This window comes from Bufo gargarizans, chromosome 3 (assembly GCF_014858855.1).
Source record: "Bufo gargarizans isolate SCDJY-AF-19 chromosome 3, ASM1485885v1, whole genome shotgun sequence".
Classification (NCBI taxonomy): domain Eukaryota; kingdom Metazoa; phylum Chordata; class Amphibia; order Anura; family Bufonidae; genus Bufo; species Bufo gargarizans.
Window position 1 is genome coordinate 262533659 of NC_058082.1, and position 26125 is coordinate 262559783.

At 39.1% G+C, this 26125-nt stretch overlaps 1 protein-coding gene across 3 annotated transcripts in view; it reads right to left on the reverse strand.

Moving 5' to 3' along the window:
• Positions 1-26125, reverse strand: part of CLIP2 (CAP-Gly domain containing linker protein 2) — a 141267-nt gene that overhangs the window by 17149 nt on the left and 97993 nt on the right. Inside the window, exons 5-11 of one of the 3 annotated variants that reach the window (XM_044285219.1) lie at positions 23503-23716; positions 20917-21114; positions 16929-17032; positions 15609-15669; positions 9287-9391; positions 3086-4030; positions 876-933 (exon numbers count right to left, since the gene is read on the reverse strand). In XM_044285219.1, coding sequence (XP_044141154.1) covers positions 876-933; positions 3086-4030; positions 9287-9391; positions 15609-15669; positions 16929-17032; positions 20917-21114; positions 23503-23716 — 1685 coding nt within the window. The remainder of the gene's footprint in view (positions 1-875; positions 934-3085; positions 4031-9286; positions 9392-15608; positions 15670-16928; positions 17033-20916; positions 21115-23502; positions 23717-26125) is intronic. The other 2 variants (XM_044285221.1, XM_044285220.1) reach the window with 2 other exon arrangements.

The window sequence follows — 26125 nt, forward strand, 5'->3', positions numbered from 1 at the left end:
TTATGTGAACACTTAAAACTTTAACCCTCAACTGCTACCTAGATAAATGTGCTTGGAAAATAAAGGACTACACATAAATAAATATAGCATACTGCACCCACTGATTTCACATCTCAGACAGCCACCCAACACATTACACAGCAGCTGCTAGCTCTTCCACGCTCTGCCAAGCCTAAACTGTCACTGGCTATGTCTGTAACAAGTCCAACGCTCACCGCTCACCGCTTTGTGGTTTATGTATGCACTTTCCATGCTAAATATGATGCCTTCCTATATTTTAGTGAATCCCAATGCAATATACTAAAATGTTCTCTTTCCTCTTATCTAAAACAATAAAATGGAAATTCTAGCAAGTGTGAAATGTTCTATATTACCAAGCTTCCTGATAGCTATAAATGAGGATAAACCAGTACTGAATATGGTAGTGGCCAAGCATGGGATAATCCCTTTAGGCTAATTTTAAAGTCTGCTAAGATAAATGTATGGTAGGACACCGTACACGGGTCGCTTGTATCTCTGCACGTTCAGCTTCAAGTGTCATGACAGACTGCCCTGTCATTTTTAGACTGTTAATACTAGTACTGGGTTCCATTGGCTTTTGATGGCAATAATAGTATAGTCTCCATGGTTATTCTTTACATGGGAAACCAGACGGAGACCTGACATCCATTATAACGCAGTGAAGCTCATCAGGATTAGTGGTGATCTGAAAATTGGCCTGTCCTACCTGTCATGGTTCTGTTAAGAATAAAAATAATGCTAATAATAAAATACAAATAATAATTAATATGAATAATCAATGTGAGACAAAGAGAAATGACTAGTAAAAAATAGAAGAAGCAAAATGAAAACCATAATTCAGATGAAAAATATACCTTCCACAGTCTTTTTCATTTTTATTTTTTCTTCTGAAACATCATTCGTTTCAATCATCTGCCAAACACAAAAAAGTACAATTATATCAAGTTCAGCTGAACTTTTAGGTTTTGTGTTTTCTTCTGGGATTTAATTTGATGTCGCAATATCGCAAACTATGTATGTTCTAACTGCAAAAATGGAGCTCTGCTTTAATCTGGCATTTCATGACATGTTAAATGGCATTTGCAGTTTAGATGCCACCTTACAGCTACAGGTTAAAAGGGTATTAGCTCAGGAAGAAGTTTATGTTAATCAGGCATGTACCTCAAATTATAAACAGAATTTTGTTTTAAATTTCATAATTCTCTACTGATTAATTCTAGAATTCAGCATATACTGTGCTCCAAATCCCCTGCATCTCTTTGCACATTTTTGCACTCAGAGTTAAAGGGGTTGTCTCACTTTCACAAATGTCATTTATCATGTAAAGAAAGTTAATACAAGGCACTTAGTAATGTATTGTTATTGTTCATATTGCCTCCTTTGCTGGCTTCATTAATATTTCCATGGCATAATACACTGCTCGTATCCAGGAGTTATGACCACCCTGCAATCCAGCAGCGGTGGCCGTGCTTGCACACTATAGAACAAAGTGCTGCACCATGGGCACTCCCACAGTTCCCGCCACCAGATAGGCCTGAGCTTATTTCCTATAGTGTGCAAGCACTGCCACTGCTGCTGGATTACAGGATGGTCGTAACCATGAAAACGAGCAGTGAATAATGTGATGGAAAAATGAATCAACCCGGAAAAAGAAGCAATATGGACAATCACAATACATTAGTAAGTTCCTTGTATTAACTTTCTCTACACTACGAATGCTATTTGCTGAAGCGAGACAACCCCTTTAATGATAAAAAAAATATGGCTACCAACAGCCAATAGGGGAGCTCATTTAAAACAAATGGCTATATGAAGTGATGTAATGGATTAACCCCTTGGCTACCAGACGTTTTTTGATTTTTGCGTTTTCATTTTTCTTCGCTATTTTCCGTGAGCCATAACTGTTTTATATTTCCAGTCACATAGCTGTATGAGGGCTTATTTTTCGCGGGACAAGTTGTACTTTCTAATGCCATCATTAGTTATGGCATAAAATGTAGTGGGAAGAGGGAAAAAAATCCAAATGGGGTGGAATTGGAAAAAAAACACAATCCCTCCACCGGTTACGGGTTTTGTTCTCACGGCGTTTCGTTTACGGCAAAAATGACCCATGCCCTTCATTCTCTGGATCAGTAAAATTACAACGATACCCCATATGTAAAGGTTTTTTATGTCTAAATAGTGTAAAAATTAATTTTAACTTTGAGAACTTTTTTTTTTTTTTTACATCAACATATTCTGACCCCCATAATGTTTTTTATACTTATGTCTACTGAGCTGTTTAGGGGCTCATTTTTTGCGGAACAATCTGTACTTTTTATTGACACCATTTTAAAGTGTGAGTGACTTTTTGATTACATTTTTACAAGAGAAGCAATGAAAAAATGGCAAATTGGAAATTTTGACCCTTTTTTCCGTTACGTCATTCGCTATATTGGATTTTTTCCCCCTATTTTAATAGTATGGGCGTTTTCAGTCGCAGCGATACCCATGATGTTTATATATATTGTTATTTAGGTATTACAGAAAGGGGGGTGATTCAAACTTTTATATATATATATTTTTTAACTTTTTTATTTTCTTTGTGATCATTTTGTGCCTCATATATCAGTTTATTAATTATATTTTTACTTTTTTTATTTTGGTTTATCAAGGACTCCTTGGTGGTGGCCCTGGTGCTGAATTTTATTGAGAGATAAGGGACGTTGTGCAGTCACTTCCCATTGAAATCAATGTCACAAAGGGTCACCTAAACCTTTTATGGCTCCACTTTGGAACTAAAGCTCTGGTACACTTGCTTGGCTGTTCCCAGAACTCCATAGAAATGAATGGAGCATGCTGGGAGTTGTAGTTTCACAACAGCTGGAGTGCTGGAGACTAGCTATCACTAATGTCTTAAACCAATGTTATACTTACAGTATATGTTTGATTGAAAATACCATATATAGAATATAAATATGGCTTGATCATGGTTGATAAGGATCTTGATACACTTTTCAACTTAAATCCTGCACTAATGTGATTAGTTTTACTAAAAATAGGGGGAAAAATCATAGTGTCCTACATTAGGATTTTGTGAAGAGTGAAGTGCCTCCATTGACTGTAATTTGTTTTCCAAGACCAAATTTCTCTCCTGAAGTCTTTGGATCTCTTGGTTATTTCTGGTGTCTGCTTTCTGGAGCATGTCATAATCCTGCATTTTCTTTTCAGCAGCTGAAATCTGTTCTTTTAAGAAGGCAATGGCTTGTGTCTGGTCATTATATTCAGCCTGCAGTTTCTGTAAGCCACACAATCGCTGCTCTGCCTCTCGATATTTGTCTTTCATATCCTGAAGCTCTTTGAGGTGTTGATTGGTTTTTGATTCTAGCTGTGTTTTCCAGTTGTTATTTCCTTCCTCAAGTTCATCCCTAATCTCCTGAAGTTTAGTTTTCAGAGTTTCCCTCTCTTTGATATGGACTGCGTTTTCAATCTCATTTTTAGCTTTCATGTTTTCAATTTCTAGTTGATGCTCCATTTTTAGACTTTCTACACTAGCTTTAAGTTCTACTATTTCTCTGTGTTGGGAGTCAGGACTGGTAACCAGGGAACCTTTCAAGTCTTGTAGAGATCTCTGGTGGTCAGAAACTATACTGTCCAATTTAGACTTCCAACTGTCCATCATTCCTATATTCTCTTTTGTAGCCAGCTCAAGCTTTTTCTTCAACTCTCCAATCTCTTGGACATGCTTCTCATTTACGGCCTTTAGTTTTTCAATTTCTTGTTGATATCTTTTCATCTTTTCCTCATACTTATCTCTTTGCTGACTGCTTTCCTTCTGATGCTCTTTGCTAGCAGACAGAAGCTTGTCTCGTAAACGCAAGGCCTCAGTTTGAAGCTCAATTTTATGTTCTGGTATGTCTGACTGACTAGAGTTCATTAAACAGTGCTGAAGGTCTTCAATCTCATTGCGTCGAAGGTTAAGCTCCTCTTCCAGCTGCTGAATCCGTGTCTGCTCTGCTACCGTTGTCTGCTGCATAAAAAAAATTGGAATAAATGTTTTGTTTTATGTAGGACATTTTTGCAAGTCAAAATGTCTAAATGCTGAAACTATATACAATCTTAAACAGTACAGTTTAGTGATTATATTTTACACCAAGGTTTAAAGTTTATTATAAATACGCCAATTAATTTTACTGGCTTCAGTTTTACTTATTGTTATACTTGCTTCATCAAAGTTAGTAGCCCATTACATAAAACCAATTCTATTCAAAACAGAATAAGCCCTGGTGTAAAAAGAATTTAGCATGGTGTAAAGCTTGGGTGTTAGAAGGTGTTTGTTAAGAAATAATAAGTGAATTGAAGTGAATATGGAGACTTAGATGTAAACTATATCTTGAAAGAAAATGGTAAAAGTTTCAGTTTTCTCATAGTGTCCAGCTTCATTGATACTAATATTCCTAATGCCAGAGTAATTAAAACAACCCTCCAGGTCCTGGGTAAAAATTTGACATGACAGTGGTATAGTTAACTTATCTAGTGCCCTCCTTTTCATTCATTTTTCAGTATATTTATCAAGTCTAGATGTCCTCTACATTCACTTAAAATAGCGGCTAACTTCTCAAACTACCCTATGCACAGTATGTACGCTGTGTTCTGTTCTTATGATGGGAGAGCGATGATTTCAGTTTTGATGATGGGGGAGTGTCTCAGACTATTATGGCACACAGAGGGAAAGGACTCACAGCAAAATTAATAAAAAGAAGAGCATCAAGTAGGTTAACTATGCATTTTCTGTCAAATTTTTATCCAGAATTAGAGAGTTACTTTAAAGGGAGTCTGTCACCAGCATTTCACTTTTTTAACCCTTCCCACAGCTCCCTAGCATGCTTACAGTTAATCAAAACGTTACCTCTGGCATCTTTCCTGCTGTTATAAATCCATCAAAAATGATCTTTATAAGATATGCAAATGAGGGCTCGCAAGTGCCCAGGGGCGGCGTTACTCTCTTAGGTGCCCTGCTTGCCCAGCCTTTTCATTGCGTCCCTCCGCCTCTTCCTACTCTCCGCCCGCCCATCCTTTCCCTCTGACCGCCTTTCTCATAGCTTGTTATTCCGCCGATATCCCGCGCCTGTGCACTCATTCCTTTGGCCGGCGCATGCGCACTGCGATGCCCATTCCTTGTACGGCATCACAGTAACTATTGCGCATGCGCCGGCTAACGGCGCGAAAACTCAACAGCGGTCCATCGGCGCATGCGCATCAATTACTGTGATGCCGTACAAGGAATGGGCATCGCAGTGCGCATGCGCCGGCCAAAGGAATGAGTGCGTTTTTGATGGATTTATAACAGCAGGAAAGATGCCAGAGGTAACGTTTTGATTAACTGTAAGCATGCTAGGGAGCTGTGGGAAGGGTTAAAAAAGTGAAATGCTGGTGACAGACTCCCTTTAAGTCGTAATCCATTGCTTCAATGTAGTGCATTTTATGTACCTTTCATTAAGGCTGGTGTCTGATTCCATATTTTGGAATCCACTGAAAACACTAATATGCTTGACAGAAATTGGTAGCCGGTGGAAGTCCCTGGGTCTTCATAATACCAACAAGCATGTTATTAAATCCTCAGGAGTAGAGTTTCAGTTCACACATGAATGCATGATTTTTTTTACATTATTTATCTTCATATCAGGACTACTCAACTCTACTCTGACAGATCCCATGTGATCAATTTTTATGGCTGGGCAGAAAACTAAAGTTCATGAACAAGTGTTACACAATGTCCAGATATTGCACAATGAAAACAAGAACTTAAAACCAAAAGAAATTTGGTAAAAATGCAACCAATCTGTAGGATTAGAATACAAATCCTCAAAATAAATTCCTTTGCAAATATACATCTTCTTCTCTCTATCACTAGAAGTAGATTTTGTAGCTGTGTTAACTGTTATGCTGTGTAATTAAGGTGTACATAAACCATAAATTCTAATATTTACATTGCAGAAACTAATGGTGCCTCTACACTGCTCCATTGTCGGGCAGATTATCAGGAACGAACCTGATGAATGAGCAAAGCGCTTGTTCATCGGGTGAAATGATCTTTGGTGTGGACACCTCAAATTGAGGACTATCCTAAATCATCGTTTCTGGCCAGCAAATTGTGCTGTGTAAACAGAAACAATGAATTTGTATGAGGATGAGGGACAATCGTAGCCATCGCTCATCCTTATACTGTGGAGGTTATTGCTGCATGTAAATTAAGCCCTTCACCTCCACTGGTGAGCAGGCAATTGTTGGGAAGGAACACCTCCTCCCCGATAACTGTCTGCTAGACGTTGTAGTGTAAATGCGCCTTCATTCCGATAATCTGCCTGATAATTGGTCAGTGTAAATGTGCCATTAAGCCAAGTGAAACGATATACACAAAAGCATGAAAAATGGTATCCTACTTTTATGACATGATACTGAATCTTTCATTGATCACTTACGGTAATGCAAATGAATGGCAGCAATTATGAAGTAATGTTTACCTTAAGTCAAAAACTATTTATTGTTGAATTCTCCAATAAAAAAGTACTTGAATGAATTTATGTACCAGTAACTGAATGTAAATGAGGAAAAATAGGTCACTATAAAGTACATGCCAGTTTACCACATGGTCTTACATTAAAATCGAATTATTATAACTTACAAAGGGTTTGAACACATTGGTACTTTTGAAACTAGTTGGTTATAAATGTGTCAAAATTCTGGTAAAGAACATAGGAGGGAATTTATCCAGCTGTGAACTCAAAGATAGATATTTGTGGGCTTTTGCCCTTATTTGCAAAAAAAAAAAATAGTTACATTTAGCATTTTTACTCCACCGACTCTAGTTTTGAAAAGTGGGTCGGAAAGTGGGTGTGATTAGCCTCTCCAGCTGATTTAAGCCAGATTTATCAACTGCAACTTTTTTTATAAGTCGCAAAAAAGTAAAGAGGTGGAGTAGAAAGTAGGGTAACGTCTCAAGACAGTGTTAGACTTGCACATGCACAAAATTTATCAAACATTGTGCAATAGTGGATACAATTGATGCAAATTAAGGCAACATAGACTCCTGCAAAATTGACTTCTTGAAATCTCCTAAATCTCTTATGTTGATAAACCACTGAAGGACTAATAGTAGCTCATTAATATGGAAGAACCAATTAAAAAGCCTGTACAGAAATGCACAGAGCCAATACGGCTCCCTAATATGAAGGCCATGTGGCTCCCTAATAGAGAGACACAAGGCCTATGTGTATTGCCATACAGGCTCTATCTGTATGGCTTCTCTATATCTACACAGATTTTCCTCCCTGAAAACATAGGGCCAGATTTATCATTAGCTCAGGTCAGAATAATGGAGTGAAAAAGTCCCAAAACAATGCGCAAACGCCAAAACTGCGCACAAATTTGCACTTTTTTCTGCACTGCACTATGCTCTCCAGTTTTCTGAAAGTGGGCGTGTTTTCTTATGTAAATAAATCTCTAGACAGATTTACTATTGGGACTATTTAAAAAGTTGCAAAAAAGTCGCAATTTCACTCCAGTGAGGACCATGCTTATCTTATGAGACTTTTTAATAGAACATGCGACTTTTTCATAAAAACTTGCGACTTTTTCATAAAAACTTGCGACTTTTGTAAAGCTGCTTACTGACTGATAAACTGCTACCGTAAAACCACATTTATTACAGTCTTAAAGGGCCGATCATAAATCTGACTTGGCTAAAACTGACTTTACTGCACCTGCTAGGGGTTGTGCGGGCTGAATCCCCCATAAAACTGACTTTAAGCCATATGTGATATTGGAGTGAGCTGTCAGAGTCATGATAAATCTGGCCCATTGTTTCTAGGAGAGAATAACTTCTTATATAGAGAATCTGATGAGGCATGCCATGCCTTTGGCATAAGTCTCTGGGCCTTAATTTAGTAATGGTGCGATTCCAAGCAGATGGAACCAATCAGTTTTCACCTGATCCTTTTCTATTCCCAGGTGATAAGCTGCAGCCAGAGGTGTGTGACAGTGGCTTTCTCCTCTCTGCCCACCGACAATACATATACATGTATGTATGTACATGGGTGAGGTGCATAAGCAGCCTAATGAATCCTTCAACTGGATCATAATGGATGTTATATCCATCATGGATCCTGTAAACAACAAAGCCAGTAACCTATATGAACAGAGCATTAGGCGAGTGACCCAAGAAAAGCATTTCCATCAAGGCCAAACAAAGCTTCAAGCTACAGCTGTGCAACCATTTTTTATCAAACTAGGAGGTTGGCATATTTCATTTAAAGGAATTTTCCAGGCTCCACATATTGATGACCAATCCTCAGATAGGTTATTAACATCAGATCAATTGGTGTCTGACACCGAGCACCCCCACCGATCATCTGTTCCCTACAGCCTCTGGTGCCAAAACTATCACTATGAATGTAGCCAGAAGCACAGCCCTGTTGAAAGTGTAGTGGCCCATGCTGGGTAATTTCAGCTCAGCTTCCATTCACTTTAGTGTAACCGACACAACCACTACACCTTGAATGGAGCTTTGCTTCAGGTTCTTTTCAAAATGCTAGTTCTGACACTGGAGGTTGAAGGTAACAGCTGATTGGTGGTGTTACCAGGTGTTGGACCCCCACCGATCTGATGACCTAATCTGAGGATACTGTAGGTCATCAATATGTGGAGCCTTTAACTATGATACAATATCATGCTATAGTGAACTCTGTTAGATGAAAATATGTTACGGTTGTTACTGTAAATTATGATGCCAAGTAAGGTGAGTGAGACTGAATTCCTAACAAATTCCAATGTTACTATATCGTTATTAATGCAGCAATGAGAAAATGTAAAAATGCTTATGCGAAAATCCAATGATTGTGTGCTTTGCAACAAACTCAAAGCAGTAGTATTAAGTATAACAACCTGCACTATATGCAGCATTAGATATTACACCAAATATAATATAATTAGCATTTTATGCTACTTGTAATACTACTTTTTATAACATTTTAAGACAGTTAAAAAAAATCCCAAAAGCTACTAGATAGAAAAGGGAAAATTAAAGTACTACTGCTTTAAGTCTGAAAAAAGTTCGCAAATAATAATTTTTTTTAAGTGCAAAAAGTGAATGCAAAATTAAAATGTTTCTAAGCCAAATATGGGCAGAAACAAAGTGAAGCAAAACAAATCAGGCCGAGGGAGGTTAAATGAGGCTGGCAAGCACACTGGACTTCAGGCAGGGGTCACTGATTCCATTTTACTGTACCCTCTTGTCCTCTAATTCTTTGAGAAGCTTTGCAGTTTTTGCCTTCTCAAACAGTAGATTCTGCTCGAGCTCCCGAATTTGGGCATGCTCCAACTGCGTCTGAGTCTGCACACACGGGATAGGAAAAGAGAGAGTAGGAGTGAAACGTTGTAGCACCATCCAACATCTACAAGAGAGGATACTGTTTACAGACTAAAGACTCTGCTGAATCTTGTAAGATTATAGCTGGCAACTTAAAATGGTAGAAGAACCAGATGCAATTATTTTTAATTTCAGTGCAAGCAAAGCCCTTTTATGAAGTCAGTGACTTCAAGTCACTCTTCTACCTTGTTTCCTAGACTTCAGGGATTGGATAGCAACAACTAGCTGTACATGGTAGTGTTAGGGAGACAAGTAATTGGTAATTCTTAAAGGGATTTTCTGTGATATGGTACAGCACCTCAGCCCATTCAAATGTACAAGGCTGAGCATGGTAGATCTTCCTTTCACAACCACACTAGTATGGACTTCATTCGGCCATCTGTGGCTCCTTTGTTCCACTGATTGGTGGGGGTCCCCACCAATATACAATGATATCCTAACCTAATGATAGTCCAGCAATGTAATATCACAGAAAAGCCCTTCAATGAATAACACCCAAGGTGATAAGAACATATATAAAAATCACGTTACTGTAGGCAGCCTTGTTATAATCTATACATTTATTTATAGAACATGCCCCCTAAATAAAATAAACACCATTATAATTGAGTTGTCCTATTCCAAGTTGTTAGTCAGTACCTACTTCTGAAAAAAACTTAGCAACAACTAATATGGCCGCCATTAACACACTCATAAAGTAGTCACTCAGTTTAAGATCTTGAACAGCAAATCTGCCTTCTTATACTTTGATACTGAAGAAGGGAATTTATCATTGCATACAAAGACAGATTTACCAATTAGGATTCTGGGTATCAATCCAGATGGGAAGTGCAACAGTGGCCACTTTGGTTGGCACTCAGCTTTCCAAAAATATATCTGTAAAAATGTTTAGAAACAGGTTTCTATTTACTAGTATTTTTTGTATTAACTTTCATCAGATCATGGTCAAGTTGTAAAACCCTGGAAAGAAATGAAGGATTCTGGGAAGGAGTTGTTGGATTCATTTAGCAAATCTGAAAATAAAATCAGCTCCATTATTATCAATAATCTCACTTTCATAAATGACTGTATACAAGCAACCTAGACTAATTACCGTAACCTTGGAATGAACCTAGCATTGGCACAGATTTATCTTATTGTTTAACCACCAGCCTAAACATGCTGATACTGATACGTCTACAAGCTTTCACTTACAACAGAGTTGTCCCATGCTGATAAACTGCAAAAACAGCAAATTCTCAATGGCATACTATCATAGATCTCTACACAACATAGCAGATCAGTGCCATCATTATCACACACTGCAAGGAAGACTATTACATTTTGGAGCTTGAATGAAAATATTATTTGCCACAGGTAAATTATCTCTCGGACAACGCATGATTCATTTTTGTAATTTGGTGGTCCTCTAGAATAAAAATATCTTATTGAGTAAAGTATCTCACTACTTCAATTATAAATATGATCATGAAGCCTGGAAGCTTTCCCCAGAAAGGCACTTGAATGTCATTCCACAATGAGTTTCTATTCAAGTGAATGTCAATGGAAGGGGCCATCGGGGAGAATGAACTACAAAGAATGAGGACATTGTGACAAAAAGCCAATGTGCTGGAATTTTGTGGCTAGAAGAACATGGCTATATGTGGTACTGATTCCAGCTGCCTGCACTCCCCATCAGACCCCATTATGTATATAACTCTCCAAGTAGGATAGACTTTTATATTGTTAACCAGTTCAGGACCAGGGTCTTTAGGAGTTGACACAGCTTTACCATTTTTACACACATACGTTTAATGGCTATCACTTTTTTCACTAGTTGGGCTAGTAATGTGATGTTATCTGCATTTTTTCAGGAATCATTAAAGTTTCATTTCTTATCATTTTATGCATATATTTTATGTGTTTTGGGATTTTTTTTAAATCAGCAAATTTTTTTATTAAACCAATTTTCCAACAAAATTGCACAAAAGAACACAAAATAATCTGGGTCCAATTTAAAAAAAGACTAAAACAGAGTTTTCAATGTATTTCTCATTGTTATAGTAAATTTTATTATGTTACATTTCCAATTTTAGAACAATTTGTGTACGGAGTGTTTTTGTTAGGAGGTCGGTTATTTTTCTGTGTTGTTCTTTATTACATTTTTGCTGTTTCTTTTTGCCGTATAAATATATTATATTAATATATATATTTATATATCTATCTATCTCTAATGAGTGGGTTTTAAGGACGTGCTGTGCCTGCCATATACATACAGCGGGCAGGCATCAAACAGTTAAACATGCTGTTGAATGGAACCTGTAAGTTCAATTTACAACCCTAAACCACCAGCACACGATAACAGATGACCTGACTTTCTTTCCAAACATGCACTTATTTTTTTAGATGCAGCAAAAGTGTTAAAGGGAATCTATCACCAGCAACCTCCCTATCCAGCTGTTTGCATAGACAAATCGCCTTGGTTCACCTGATTAAAATGCTGTTTTTCTTTTGTAGACCCAAGGCTATGTTACCGATTTATGATACTTTTTCTTAATATGCAAATTAGTCCTTTGGTGCAATGGGGGTGTCACTATTGCTCTGGTTCCACCCAAGCTCCCCTCATTTCTGTGGCCAGCCCCTCTCTGACAGTTTTTTCAATGCCCAGCCCTGTCAATCAAAGCAGCCAGGGAGTGGCTGCCCACAGAAGGGGCAGAGCTTGGGTTTAAAAAAGAGTAATGGTGACACTGTCATTGCATTAAAAGCCTATTTTGCATATCAAGAAAAATTATCATGACTCAGACCCTTAGATCAACAAAAGTAAAATAATGTTTTAATCAGGTTTTAATCAGGTGAACCACAGCTGTGTTTGTGCAAACGGTTTGATCGGAAGTTCGATGGTGACGGATTCCTTTGTGCATGCCATGAATAAGGCAACGGAACATGTGTAATATTTGGAAGAGCCTGGTGGGGACTACAGTAACCGGTGGATGACAATCAAGACTGGAAAGGTGGGTTAGAGCAGAAGACACCAGGATGATTCTTCCATACAGAGTGAACACCCACTTGACTCTTCATTGGTCATTAGCACACAACACATGGCATTTTAAAAGTATATACGGTACATTTTATTGCTTTTGTTGCATCTGAAAATAACAGGCAGCAGAATATTTGAAAAAAATTGTCAGGACATCTATCAAGGTTATAGGGGTGGTTTACGGTGGAAATATCAATGGACGGGTTCCATTGTAAGGCCTCTTCACTGTGACCTTTCTTATTATACTAATGGTAAACTAATGCATAAAGGTAATTTTCCTACACTGAATGCGAAAAAAATATGGATTATTAGTGTCATGACCCTAAGTAATATATTAAATATAAAAATAATGTGGGATAAAGAAGATCAATCCAAAAGGACAAAATTTACATTTCCTTTACATATCTACAGTAATTTCCTTTATGAAAATAAACAAGCAGTTTTGTCTGTAAAGCAGGATAACAGATTACATTTACTTGAGGAATCTCCAGATGTACAGAAAAATGAATGCCTGAGCTACTAATGTCACATGAATTTACTGTAATTATAAGAAATTTAAAAATAAATTAGAAGTAAGTTATTTCACCCAAAAAGTATAGTGTTTCAAATAATGTCTTTAAATACACCAGTCATTTTCATGCACTTTAAAGGCACGGCAAATGCATGCTTGTGAGTGAAAGAGACCGTTGCATTTACATGCAACGATCTCCTCCACAATATTGGGAGGAGCAATCGCTAATGCGAAAGCGCGTCCCCATACAAAATCATTGTTTGCTGGCAGCAGAGCGTGTTAACAGCATAATCTACTGCCAGCAAACGACGATTTAGGTGGTCATACAATCATATTACCCGATGAAAGAGCACTTTGCTCATTCATTGGGTAATCAGCGGCACCTTTACACAGACAGATAATTCGCTAATGAGCATTTTAATGAACGCTTGTTGGTGATTATCTGGCTAATGCTCGGCCAGTGTAATAGGGCCTTTATTGCCTTCCCCTATCCCCTAGAAATGCATTTGCGCATACAGTACAGACCAAAAGTTTGGACACACCTCCTCATTCAAAGAGTTTTCTTTATTTTCATGACTATGAAAATTGTAGATTCACACTGAAGGCATCAAAACTATGAATTAATATATCTATACACAGTACAGGCCAAAAGTTTGGACACACCTTCTCATTCAAAGAGTTTTCTTTATTTTTATGACTATGAAGGCATCCAAACTATGAATTAACACATGTGGAATTATATACATAACAAAAAAGTGTGAAACAACTGAAAATATGTCATATTCTAGGTTCTTCAAAGTAGCCACCTTTTGCTTTGATTACTGCTTTGCACACTCTTGGCATTCTCTCGATGAGCTTCAAGAGGTAGTTACCTGAAATGGTCTTCCAACAGTCTTGAAGGAGTTCCCAGAGATGCTTAGCACTTGTTGGCCCTTTTGCCTTCACTCTGCGGTCTAGCTCACCCCAAACCATCTTGATTGGGTTCAGGTCCGGTGACTGTGGAGGCCAGGTCATCTGGCGCAGCACCCCATCACTCTCCTTCATGGTCAAATAGCCCTTACACAGCCTGGAGGTGTGTTTGGGGTCATTGTCCTGTTGAAAAATAAATGATGGTCCAACTAAATGCAAACCGGATGGAATAGGATGCCGCTGCAAGATGCTGTGGTAGCCATGCTGGTTCAGTATGCCTTCAATTTTGAATAAATCCCCAACAGTGTCACCAGCAAAGTACCCCCACACCATCACACCTCCTCCTCCATGCTTCACGGTGGGAACCAGGCATGTAGAGTTCATCCGTTCACCTTTTCTGCGTCGCACAAAGACACAGTGGTTGGAACCAAAGATCTCAAATTGTGACTCATCAGACCAAAGCACAGATTTCCACTGGTCTAATGTCCATTCCTTGTGTTCTTTAGACCAAACAAGTCTCTTCTGCTTGTTGCCTGTCCTTAGCAGTGGTTTCCTAGCAGATATTCTACCATGAAGGCCTGATTCACACAGTCTCCTCTTAACAGTTGTTCTAGAGATGTGTCTGCTGCTAGAACTCTGTGTGGCATTGACCTGGTCTCTAATCTGAGCTGCTGTTAACTTGTGATTTCTGAGGCTGGTGACTCGGATGAACTTATCCTCCGCAGCAGAGGTGACTCTTGGTCTTCCTTTCCTGGGGCGGTCCGCATGTGAGACAATTTCTTTGTAGCGCTTGATGGTTTTTGTGACTGCACTTGGGGACACTTTCAAAGTTTTCCCAATTTTTCAGACTGACTGACCTTCATTTCTTAAAGTAATGATGGCCACTCGTTACTCTTTACTTAGCTGCTTTTTTCTTACCATAATACAAAGTCCTATTCTGTAGGACTATCAGCTGTGTATCCACTTGACTTCTCCACAACGCAACTGATGGCCCCAATCCCATTTATAAGGCAAGAAATCCCACTTATTAAACCTGACAGGGCACACCTGTGAAGTGAAAACCATTTCAGGTGACTACCTCTTGAAGCTCATCAAGAGAATGCCAAGAGTGTGCAAAGCAGTAATCAAAGCAAAAGGTGGCTACTTTGAAGAACCTAGAATATGACGAATTTTCAGTTGTTTTTACACTTTTTTGTTATGTATATAATTCCATATGTGTTAATTCATAGTTTTTATGCCTTCAGTGTGAATCTACAATTTTCATAGTCATGAAAATAAAGAAAACTCTTTGAATGAGAAGGTGTGTCCAAACTTTTGGTCTGTACTGTATGTCTATGATTTTATAGATGCCAGGGTAATGTTTTTTCTAATGTGTGCATGAGAATGTACTCAATGACAAGAACATAATATATTTGTGCAGTACTTTACTGATCAATCACTACAGTTTTAATACATTCTAGTAATTTTTTGTACTATGAGGAAGAAGGTCCTTAAATATTATCTGAAACCTCAATCCCTGTGAACAGTACAGCGTAGTCAACTGTCTAGGTAATAGTAGGCTATGGGCCTTCTACTTTGTTTTCATTGTTAATGTGGTAAAATACCTGCTGATGGTTTATGTCACTAGATCATATGAAGAACTGGAATCTGGTGGTACACGTGCACACTGTTAAAGTAGCATCTAGCCAAGTAACATGTCACCTCAATGGAAGGGCAGAAACTGGCATGCAAGCTACAAACAATACCTCTAGATCCCCCTTTGTGATAGACTCTTCTTCCACTCTGAATTGAAGATCTTCAACTTTCCTAAATTTTGGAAAATAATGTTATTTCGTTTAATTAGTAATTAAGAAGTAAATTAAAGAGTCAGTGTACTGCTACCAATGGTCATCCTATTTTATAATGCATACATCTATCAATAAAATGTGGACCATTGCAGATGATTACATTAGATTTAGGTGTTCATGAAATGCCCACAATGCTTCATACAATACAAATATTTTTTTTCATAATTGACAGCCAATCGGATTTTCTAGAAAATGGACTAGTGAATTCTGCTGCCCCATCATTGTTGTGAACTCTACCGATTGGTACATGTAAAGGAATCTTGGGTTTTAACATATACATATTTCCAGTTATCAGCTCCAATAAAAGGTCACTGGAAAGGGGTTGTTCAATTTAAAGGATAAAATTATCATTCTACACAAACAATATGTCTCATCACGTTAATAATACTATGCTTTCCACTCAGCTGGCTAACAACTGTGTTTCTGCAAACCTGCTTGATTTGGCCATAGTAGTGATAGATATGCAAAACTATCCACCCAAAGTAACCAAATTAGTATTTAAATAACTTATTCCTTTGCACTGATACCTATTTCAGGTAATTGTTGTGTAATTTATTACTACAACCTAGCAACATGAATGCCTGAATCCAAATTGCAGTTTGGATTTTCACATGCAAAACTGGTCACATTACAGAAATGTCAGATTTATGGGGAAAAGGGTGATCATAGTATGTGTATAGGGATGTCCCGATGCTCCTCCAGCAGCAGATGTTGGGGGAAAGAAGGATCAAGCATGCTGTATTTTAACATGTCTGATTTCATAGGAGATAAGCTGTCACCAGAGATGTCTAGCAGCAGCTTATTCCCCTCTCCCCACTGAAAACACATGCACGCTCAGCTGAGCTGAATATGAATGTTTTTGAAGGTAGGGTTTGCTGTGGCATGGCTATCTACTGTCATCAACAGCTATCTAAGGTGTATAGCTGCTTAAGGCCTTTGTTTCCCTCTCTGAAAACTGGTGCCATAGCCATCTCTATATATGTGTTCGGCTATGCCAATGGTGATAGCGGTTACCTATCTTATGTCTATGGCCAGCAAATATATAAAATTAATTTTAAGGATAAAAAGATAAATAACTATGCAAATTTATTTTATTTCTTTTCTTTGTACTTGACTTATATATATGCAATTGTGTTCAATGGTTAATATATTCTTATCTGTTTACTGTATATGACCATATCTACTGTCTACAAGAAATAACAAAAAGTATGACTTTACCTTCGTTCCTCTTCAAGCTGATTAAGTAGCTCAAATTTCTCTTTCTGTGTGCTTTCCACCATGTCATGAGCCCTCTGAAGATTGCTCTCTGCCTCTGCAATGTACTAAAAAACAAAATTATAAGAATTAAGCTGTCCATACAAATTAGTCAAAAAGTCAGCTTAACCCACTGGGATCAAACCAAGATCTAATGTGTATGGGGGGCCTGCCAAGTGACCCCTAAATTCAGATGTTGAATGTCTGATTCCTTATCCCTGCAAGAAATAGGCCGCTTTCAGTGGCATAGGGAACTGGTTTACTTCTCTTTCCCCATGGAAATAAGCATGCAGACTTGACAATGCATGAAATGGGGGTACATGATTATAGTTGAGTTGGGAGAAACGGCAATGGTTATCTCTTCTAAGGATAATCACCAAGCACAAGGACTTGTTTTGGATGGGTATTTGGATGGGTATGCCAATAATGCCATACAATAAGTACTGCCCAAAATGCCCTTTCTTGAAATAAACAGCTTTCTACCTCTTTTGGCAGTGCCCTCTACACAGAGTCTGTTGGATTCCCTTGATTATGATTTCCTGTACCCAGGAAATGCTTACAGTATCATGCAATTCAGTGCCTTATGGACTATTTCCTGGGATCACACTGTTGGTAGTGATCCATAGCCTGCTATTCCATCTTGAACAGTCCAAATATCTTCTGCCCTGTATTCCTTTTACATGTCTGTCACTCAATAAAGCTTTGGATTTTAAATTTCCCCTACCTACCCCTCAGCCTTCTTTACCATCTGTAATGTTTTATTGTTTTACTTGTATTTAAAGAGTTATACGGGGGCGGCGATTTTAACGTGGCTCTGAACCCCTTAATTGACACTTCCAGCGGCAGATCCTCCAAACTATACCAGGCCTTGGCGAAACTAAAACGGCTTCTTTGCTCTCTTCAATTGGCAGATGTTTGGAGAGCTCTACATGCTTCTGAAAAGGATTACACACATTAATCATCACCCCATAACTCGTATCAACGTATTGACTGTATATTCATTCCTTTTACTCATATACAACATTGCCACTCCCCCTCCATTAAATCACAAGTTCTATCTGACCATTCTCTGATAGAGCTTTCATGCAAAATACCCTTTTCTCTAGCTCTCACTAGATGCTGGAGATTAAACGACCTACTGCTGAAACCCTCCCAAAATGTCGAGAAAATCAAGAGACACCTTGCCGAGTTTTTTAGAACTAACGACAACGGAGAGGTCTCCTTGCAGATGCTCTGGGAAGCTCATAAAGCACATATCAGGGGGGAACTAATATCCCTCTCTGCCTATGTTCATAAAGAAAAAAACAGGAAGAACTCTGATCTTTAACAGAAAATCTCATGCCTTGAGTGTTTGCATAAGAGACCTTTATAGCCTCGCACCTCGCCGAAATAACGTCCCTCCGAGACGAACTAAAAACTTCCTTAATCTTAGCTCAGCAAAGGATTATCTTTTTGCGAAATAAAAACACTATGCACACGGTGACAAACCAACTAGATTCATTTTGTCTCAGACTAAAAACAGGAAAGCGAAATCTTTTATGATTTTTCACTGGCCATAAGAAGTCTGCAAATAATCTACTACACAAAACAGAAGACATAGCGGAAGAATTCAGTAACTACTATACCCGATTATATAACTTACAACCGCCCCAGGTAGGTGCTGTTACTCAAGAAAAAACAAACCTAATAAGCGACTTCCTCGCATCTCTTTCTCTCCCGCATTTAACTACTACCCAATCTAAAAAGCGTTGTTTCCCCATCTCTGACCAAGAAATTAAAAATGCTAACCTACCAAAAAATAAAGGGTTATACGGAACTTTAAAACTGACGGCTTATCTTAAGATAGTTCATCAGTATTAGATAGTGGAAGTTAGACTCTCAGCACACCCACCAATTAGCTCTACGAAGGGGCCCCATTCATTGTTACATGGCATAGCTGCTACTAAAACAACAAAGGTGCGGTATGTGTAGAAACAATGACAGGGATGTTGAGCTCACTGGAGCACTTTAGCCCCTTCAAACAGCTGATCAGCAGGGGTGCTGAGACTTGAACCACCACCAATCTAATATTGCTGATCTTACAGATAGGCCATCAGTTTTAAAAGGCTGGATAACCCCTTTAAACTTAAGGTGCCTATACACATAAAAGCAAAGTCAGTCAAAAAATGCATGAACATTAGTGTAGCATGGGTGTGATCTATGGTGTAGGGTAGTGATGGTGAACCTGTTAGAGACCGGGTGCCCAAAACCCACTTATTTATCGCAAAGTGCCAACACGGCAATGTAACCGGAATACTCCAGTCCAGTATAGTATATTTTCCATGTACTTTATCATTTAAGTATAATGACGTGCCTACATTCAATGTGCTGTTCATAGTGCGCCCAGCACTGATGAATGGCTGGTAAAGTCCAGAGTATATTGGTACACCATAGACTTTTTCCAGGGTGCGGGTGCCCACAGAGAGAGCTCTGAGTGCCGCCTCTGGCCATAGGTTCGCCATCACTGGTGTAGGGAAACCTGTGCTTTATGTTTTATGATGTAGATTACAGTAAAGCAGTGGATGCACCCATCTGTAGCGTCAATCGCGGCGTGCTCTGGGACCCTTTCAGTCTCTGATGACATAGGATGCAGAAACATCCAAGTATACAAAGTTAGAACAGCTGGCTGAGATGACTTCTATGCACAGAGGCAGACCAGCCAGTATCCTTTTTCTCCATGTCCCATGTCTTAAAATCGCTGCAGGGACACCCATAATCAGCGAGTTTTGTTGCTGCTGCCTGACACTGTGTAAACAGGCAGCATTTGCATGGAGCTGTACAGTAAGAGACCAGAATACTCTTTACTGGTTGGCCTTAGGCACCCTTGTCTGACACTGGAAGCAGGTATGCTTTAGGCCACTTTCACATGAGCGTATTGAAATCCATCAGTATTCTGTCTCTAGAATACGCACAGACTCCTGATGATATACAGTACCATCAGTTTTATCATCAGTATTGCTTTAGGATTTCATCAGGCTTTACATGTGTGTTTTTTCCTCTCTGCATTCTTAATGCATTCCCATAGACTGTAATGTGCATATTTGGGAACACACACAAAACTCGGACACGCTGTGGATTTCAAATACCGACAGAAATTATACACCCATGTGAATAGCTCTATTCATTAACATTAGCAGTGGATTGCGGAACATAAAATCCAGGCCATAAATGGATTGCAAATATGCTCGTATAAAAGCAGCCTTAGGGTCCATACAATTATTGTGTACATATAAAAAGGGCAAATTATGAGAAAAGGCTAATAGTGAACAATTAACCAAATAGGTAAAACATGCTGAATTAGGAAACACGATAGGCTGTAACATTAACAGTAACTTTATCTGGTCACATGGATTAATTTGATGAAAAACAGCTGTTTGAGTGGCCTGAAAAAGTCACCAAGATCTACAAAAAAACATCTGGTGTAGGATATAAACATCAAAGCTTATATAAGATCTTGTGTGGTCATTTATGGAAGCTTTAGCACTGCACAAACCTAGCGGAAATAGCTGATCAACAGCACAGTATTGTGTGAGCAGTGAACGTGTCCTTGTAGTAGCTGCCCTCTAAAATATTCTTAGAACTAGATCTTAAATATAAATCCAATCTAAAAGAATTTTATTTTCTTTGAGGCCTGTGAAGATATGCACATAAAACCAGAGTCCAATGTAAAATATGGAAGAAAGACAGGGAAAAATAGATGTGTCTGGTGCATTCTTTAATTACACTTGGCATCTTATTTCTGCATTGGGAAATGGCACCATAAAATATTGCACAAGAAATATTTCTGCACCTAGAAAATATATCCAGCTGAATTAAGTAAACTTATTTATGAGCCTGCAGACCTGCATTATGCGCCTTCTATATACTACCTGTAATAATTATGACAGTAGTAGAGCTACATGTTTCCACATACCTTGTCATGTTGGGTTTTCAAATGGGTCAGCTCCTTTTCCACTTCACAGATATGACTGGTGGCTTTTGCTACTTCTGCTCGCTCTAGATCTCTCTCAGCCAATAACTGCTCGATATGTTGCTGTTTCTCTTTTAGAGCCTCCTGCAAGGCGGTTGTACCGGAGATCTTCCGTGCATAGCGTGAGGATGTTTCTGTAAGCTAAGGGAAGTACAAAAGCATTCATCATTGTGTACTTTAAGGCAAAGACACATAGTACAATGAAGTAGGGCAACTTCTCAGCTTCTTTGAGCTGCAGTCTTCAGCAAAGCACGAGATTTACTAGAAGTCTAATCTCCATTCACATATTGACATTTTCTTACACCACTCATTAGAAATAACTACTACTACAACACCATTACAATTACCTTATATGCTAAGAAGAATTTTGATCGATTACAAAAAGTAGACCCAAGTTTAATGTTGACTTGTTAACTTGATTACTTGTGACAACATAACTATTAGGGCCCATGTACATGTGTGCCCCGTGCTGCGGCCCACTAATGAACGGGCACCGTCCCTTGACTTGAATGGGTCCGCAAGAGACAGTTTGCACCATAAAAAAATAGGACATGTTCTAATTTTTTGCGGTGCGGAGGCACAGACCGAAATACCATGGAAATGCTTAGTAGTGCTTCCATGGGCTTCCACTGCATGCCTCTGCTCCATACCGATCCGTATCTTGTGGATTGCAGACAGATTCAAATCAATGGGTCCACATTCGTGACACAGAGTGTACACGGCTGGTGCCTGTATATTGCGGACCCATACGGCCATGTGCATGAGCCCTTAGACAAACCTGCATGATCTTTAGCTACAGTAAGATCTGTCAGCAATATGCAGTAATCCAGGTTACTCTTCTCTGATAATTATGCTTTTGTACTTTATTCAGTGCATGTTACAATATGTGCAGATATTATAACAAAATTGAATCAGTAGTCAAAGCAGATGGCGCCACTACATGTTGCTGGGTTAGGAGCACTGAAGAATTCTTCCAGTGGCACCCCATGTTCACTGTGACAGAGTGCAGTTCTGCCTATTTTGCTAAGATATGTCAGCGGTTAGTCTCCCTGCTGACTACTACCAGGTATGGCTGTGTTCACATTTGTGTCACAGAGGATGCCACAATGCTGTGCCGGATCTGCTGTTCAACAGATCTAAAGGGGACCTTATGGACCCAAATGACTCATAATGGGGTCAATCAGGTCTCCATCAAGTTTTCCTTTGTCTTGACGGCAAGAATCGAGCTGCATGCAGTGACTTTCATGCTGTCAAGTGACAGAACTACTGGTGGATCCACTGAAGGAAACTATGCACAAAAGTCTGAACAAAGCCTCATCTCAACAGAAGATTTCTTTTTCATACAGAGTAAAAATAAACTAAAAAATAACTATAAGCAGTGGATAGATAAACCATGGAAGGATCTTTAAATGGATAAAGATATATTACCCAAAAAATACATTTCAGGACTATAGAGCCAGTATAAATGTAAAACTTTTTTCTTACTCAAGTATCTACTTTTCTGGAGGACTTTTTTCTCTTTCTGCGGGCAGGCGGGAGCTCACCAGAAAGTCAACTACCTGCATCTCCCTGGATACACTGCAATTAGCTCTTATTAACTACTTTCTCCCCTACATACAAAATAGTCCCTCACATATAGCCCCAGAGATAATGCTCCCACAATTTCCTTCTCCATTTTCTAGAAAGAGATATACTGTAGGTACTGTATAATTTAGAAGTAGGGGCTAACTTAGGCCCCTTTCACACGAGCGTGACGGATTAGGTCCGGATGCGTTCAGGGTGCGTTCAGTGAAACTCGCACTATTTTGCAAGCAAGTTCAGTCAGTTTTGTCTGCGATTGCGTTCAGTTGTTCAGTTTTTTCTGCGCGGGTGCAATGCGCTTTGATGCGTTTTTCACGCGCGTGATAAAAAACTGAAGGTTTACAAACAACATCTCCTAGCAACCATCAGTGAAAAACGCATCGCTCCCGCACTTGCTTGCGGATGCAATGCGTTTTTCACGCAGCCCCATTCACTTCTATGGGGCCAGGGTTGCGTGAAAAGCGCAGAATATAGAACATGCTGCGATTTTCACACAACGCAGAACTGATGCGTGAAAAACAACGCTCATGTACACAGCCCCATTGAAATGAATGGGTCAGGATTCAGTGCGGGTGCTATGCATTCACGTCACGCATTGCACCCGCGCGGAAAACTCGCTCGTGTGAAAGGGGCCTTAAGGTGTCTGGACTACTTCACCTACTTCTCTATGAGATCACTATGCCAGCACTGAGGAGAAGGGAGGGGAGAAAGAAAGCTACTGAGCAATCCATCAGTGAATGTAGCAAAATACAGACCAAAAGAATAAACATCAGGGGGCGCTACCAGACAGGAAAATGTAATGTACATAAAGATATATTGCAAAATTATATATTTTGAAATGCCCTATTCATTGCATAGTAATGCTTTGTGTGTGATAACATAATATAATATTAAGTAGAGGGTCTTCATAAAAATAAAAATAAACTCAACCCAAGAGCAGATTCTTACCAAGCCACTCCTGCTGGGTCTGCCTCCTACAGAGGATGCGACTGAGCTTACTGAACTGATAGAAGAACTGCTAGGACTGTGAGTTAGCGCGGACACTCCCATGGCCATTCTCTTGCTTTTCTTAGCTTTGGCAGGACTGGTAGATGGGAAACCAATACGAATCACCTTGTGAATTGGGGCAAAAAGGCCAAATTTTGGTGGGCACTGGAAATATCTAAAAAGAAGAGTAACACATGGTATATGTTATAGTCTATAAATCATTTCATGCTGTAGTTAAAGGCCAACAACTTTAGATTTCTTGACATCAACTAGACTGGAACATAAAAAATATAGGGTACATTCTAATCCTATTACTGATAAAATATATATATATACACACAGTACAGACCAAAAGTTTGGACACACCTTCTCATTCAAAGAGTTTTCTTTATTTTTATGACTATGAAGGCATCAAAACTATGAATTAACACATGTGGAATTATATACATAACAAAAAAGTGTGAAACAACTGAAAATATGTCATATTCTAGGTTCTTCTAAGTAGCCACCTTTTGCTTTGATTACTGCTTTGCACACTCTTGGCATTCTCTTGATGAGCTTCAAGAGGTAGTCACCTGAAATGGTCTTCCAACAGTCTCGAAGGAGTTCCCAGAGATGCTTAGCACTTGTTGGCCCTTTTACCTTCACTCTGCGGTCCAGCTCACCCCAAACCATCTCGATTGGGTTCAGGTCCGGTGACTGTGGAGGCCAGGTCATCTGGCGCAGCACCCCATCACTCTCCTTCATGGTCAAATAGCCCTTACTTTCAAAGTTTTCCCAATTTTTCGGACTGGCTGACCTTCATTTATTAAAGTAATGATGGCCACTCGTTTTTCTTTACTTAGCTGCTTTTTTCTTGCCATAATACAAATTCTAACAGTCTATTCAGTAGGACTATCAGCTGTGTATCCACCTGACTTCTTCTCAACGCAACTGATGGTCCCAACCCCATTTATAAGGCAAGAAATCCCCCTTATTAAACTGACAGGGCACACCTGTGAAGTGAAAACCATTTCAGGTGACTACCTCTTGAAGCTCATCAAGAGAATGCCAATAGTGTGCAAAGCAGTAATCAAAGCAAAAGGTGGCTACTTTGAAGAACCTAGAATATGACATATTTTCAATTGTTTCACATTTTTTTGTTATGTATATAATTCCACATGTGTTAATTCATAGTTTTGATGCCTTCAGTGTGAATCTACAATTTTCATAGTCATGAAAATAAAGAAAACTCTTTGAATGAGAAGGTGTGTCCAAACTTTTGGTCTGTACTGTATATATGGCCCTGCCCTAAACTACTATTTATTACTCAGTTTCTTTTGTACCATCATATTCCATTACGTTAACAAAAGAGGGTATATGCTGTTCAGGGTCAGACTGTGAACTTAAAGTGGCCCTTGAAAAAAACCCAAAAGTGGCCCCATTTTGTAGGCAGGTCCAAATTGACAGAAGTCAGGGCAACATAAGCAGGCAGGGACAACATAAGTCAGCAGGGACAACACAATACTGTTACAATATTAATACTATAGTGCAGCACAAAATTCCATCCCAGCAGAACCAAATACCACACTGCAGCACAAAATACTGCCCCCCTCGCCACAGTATTCAACTGTACCACTGTTCTGAGGACGGTAAATTCGGGGGAAACCTGCGGCCACTGGCCAGGTGCATAAGTACAGGATGCTCCTAGCATTAATGAATGCTGAGAGCATCAGATCATTTTATACCCGGACTGTATGTGTTAATAGTCGTGCTCAAATTCTAAGCATACCAACATATTCACAATTCATAGGAACACCCAAAAATATTTGTACCACTATGCAGACTTCACATTTTCAAGTTGTACCGGATCTATCACACATGGACAGCAATGGCTTCTGACAGACCTCGCTGACTTATAATGGGGTCCTTCAAATTCCATTAAGAAGTGCAAGCTGCTCAATTATTTTCTATCAAATTTGGTGGGATATGCAACTGAGCCTCCTAATGGCGGCAGATGTGAACAGTGCCCTAAAGCTGATGATTGGGTGAACAATTGCACTATTGAACACTCATTCCCAGTCATTGCCCTGTGTAAACATACCCAGTGATCAGCTGACAAATGAGCAAACTCTAAGAAAGCAAACCCTAATAACGATATACTGTAAAATTAATCAGCACCGGAAATCACACATGTATTCAAAGGCCTCCAGCACAGATTCCATCAAAAACAATGAAGCAAAGTGTCCTGCATGCTGGAGTTTTTTTTTTTGCTCTTAAAGAGCAGACTCTGGAATGGAAACCAAACAGAACCCAGTATAGTCAATGGGATATGTCCTGCGCTGCTTGGTTTAGTTACGTGTCTGATCCAGCACTTCTGTTATTTTCGTTTACGGTTCAAATTGGCGGTCCTGGTGTGAACCCTGCCTAAGGCCTCATGCACACGACTGTATTTTTTTCCGCCACTGATATGCATTTTTTGTTTATTGGATGCAGACATTCATTTCAATGGGACGTACAAAAAGCATCCATATATCCGCACGTCTGTCCTGCAAAAAAACTGAAAATGTCCTGTTCTTGTCCGTTTTGTGGTCAGGAATAGACA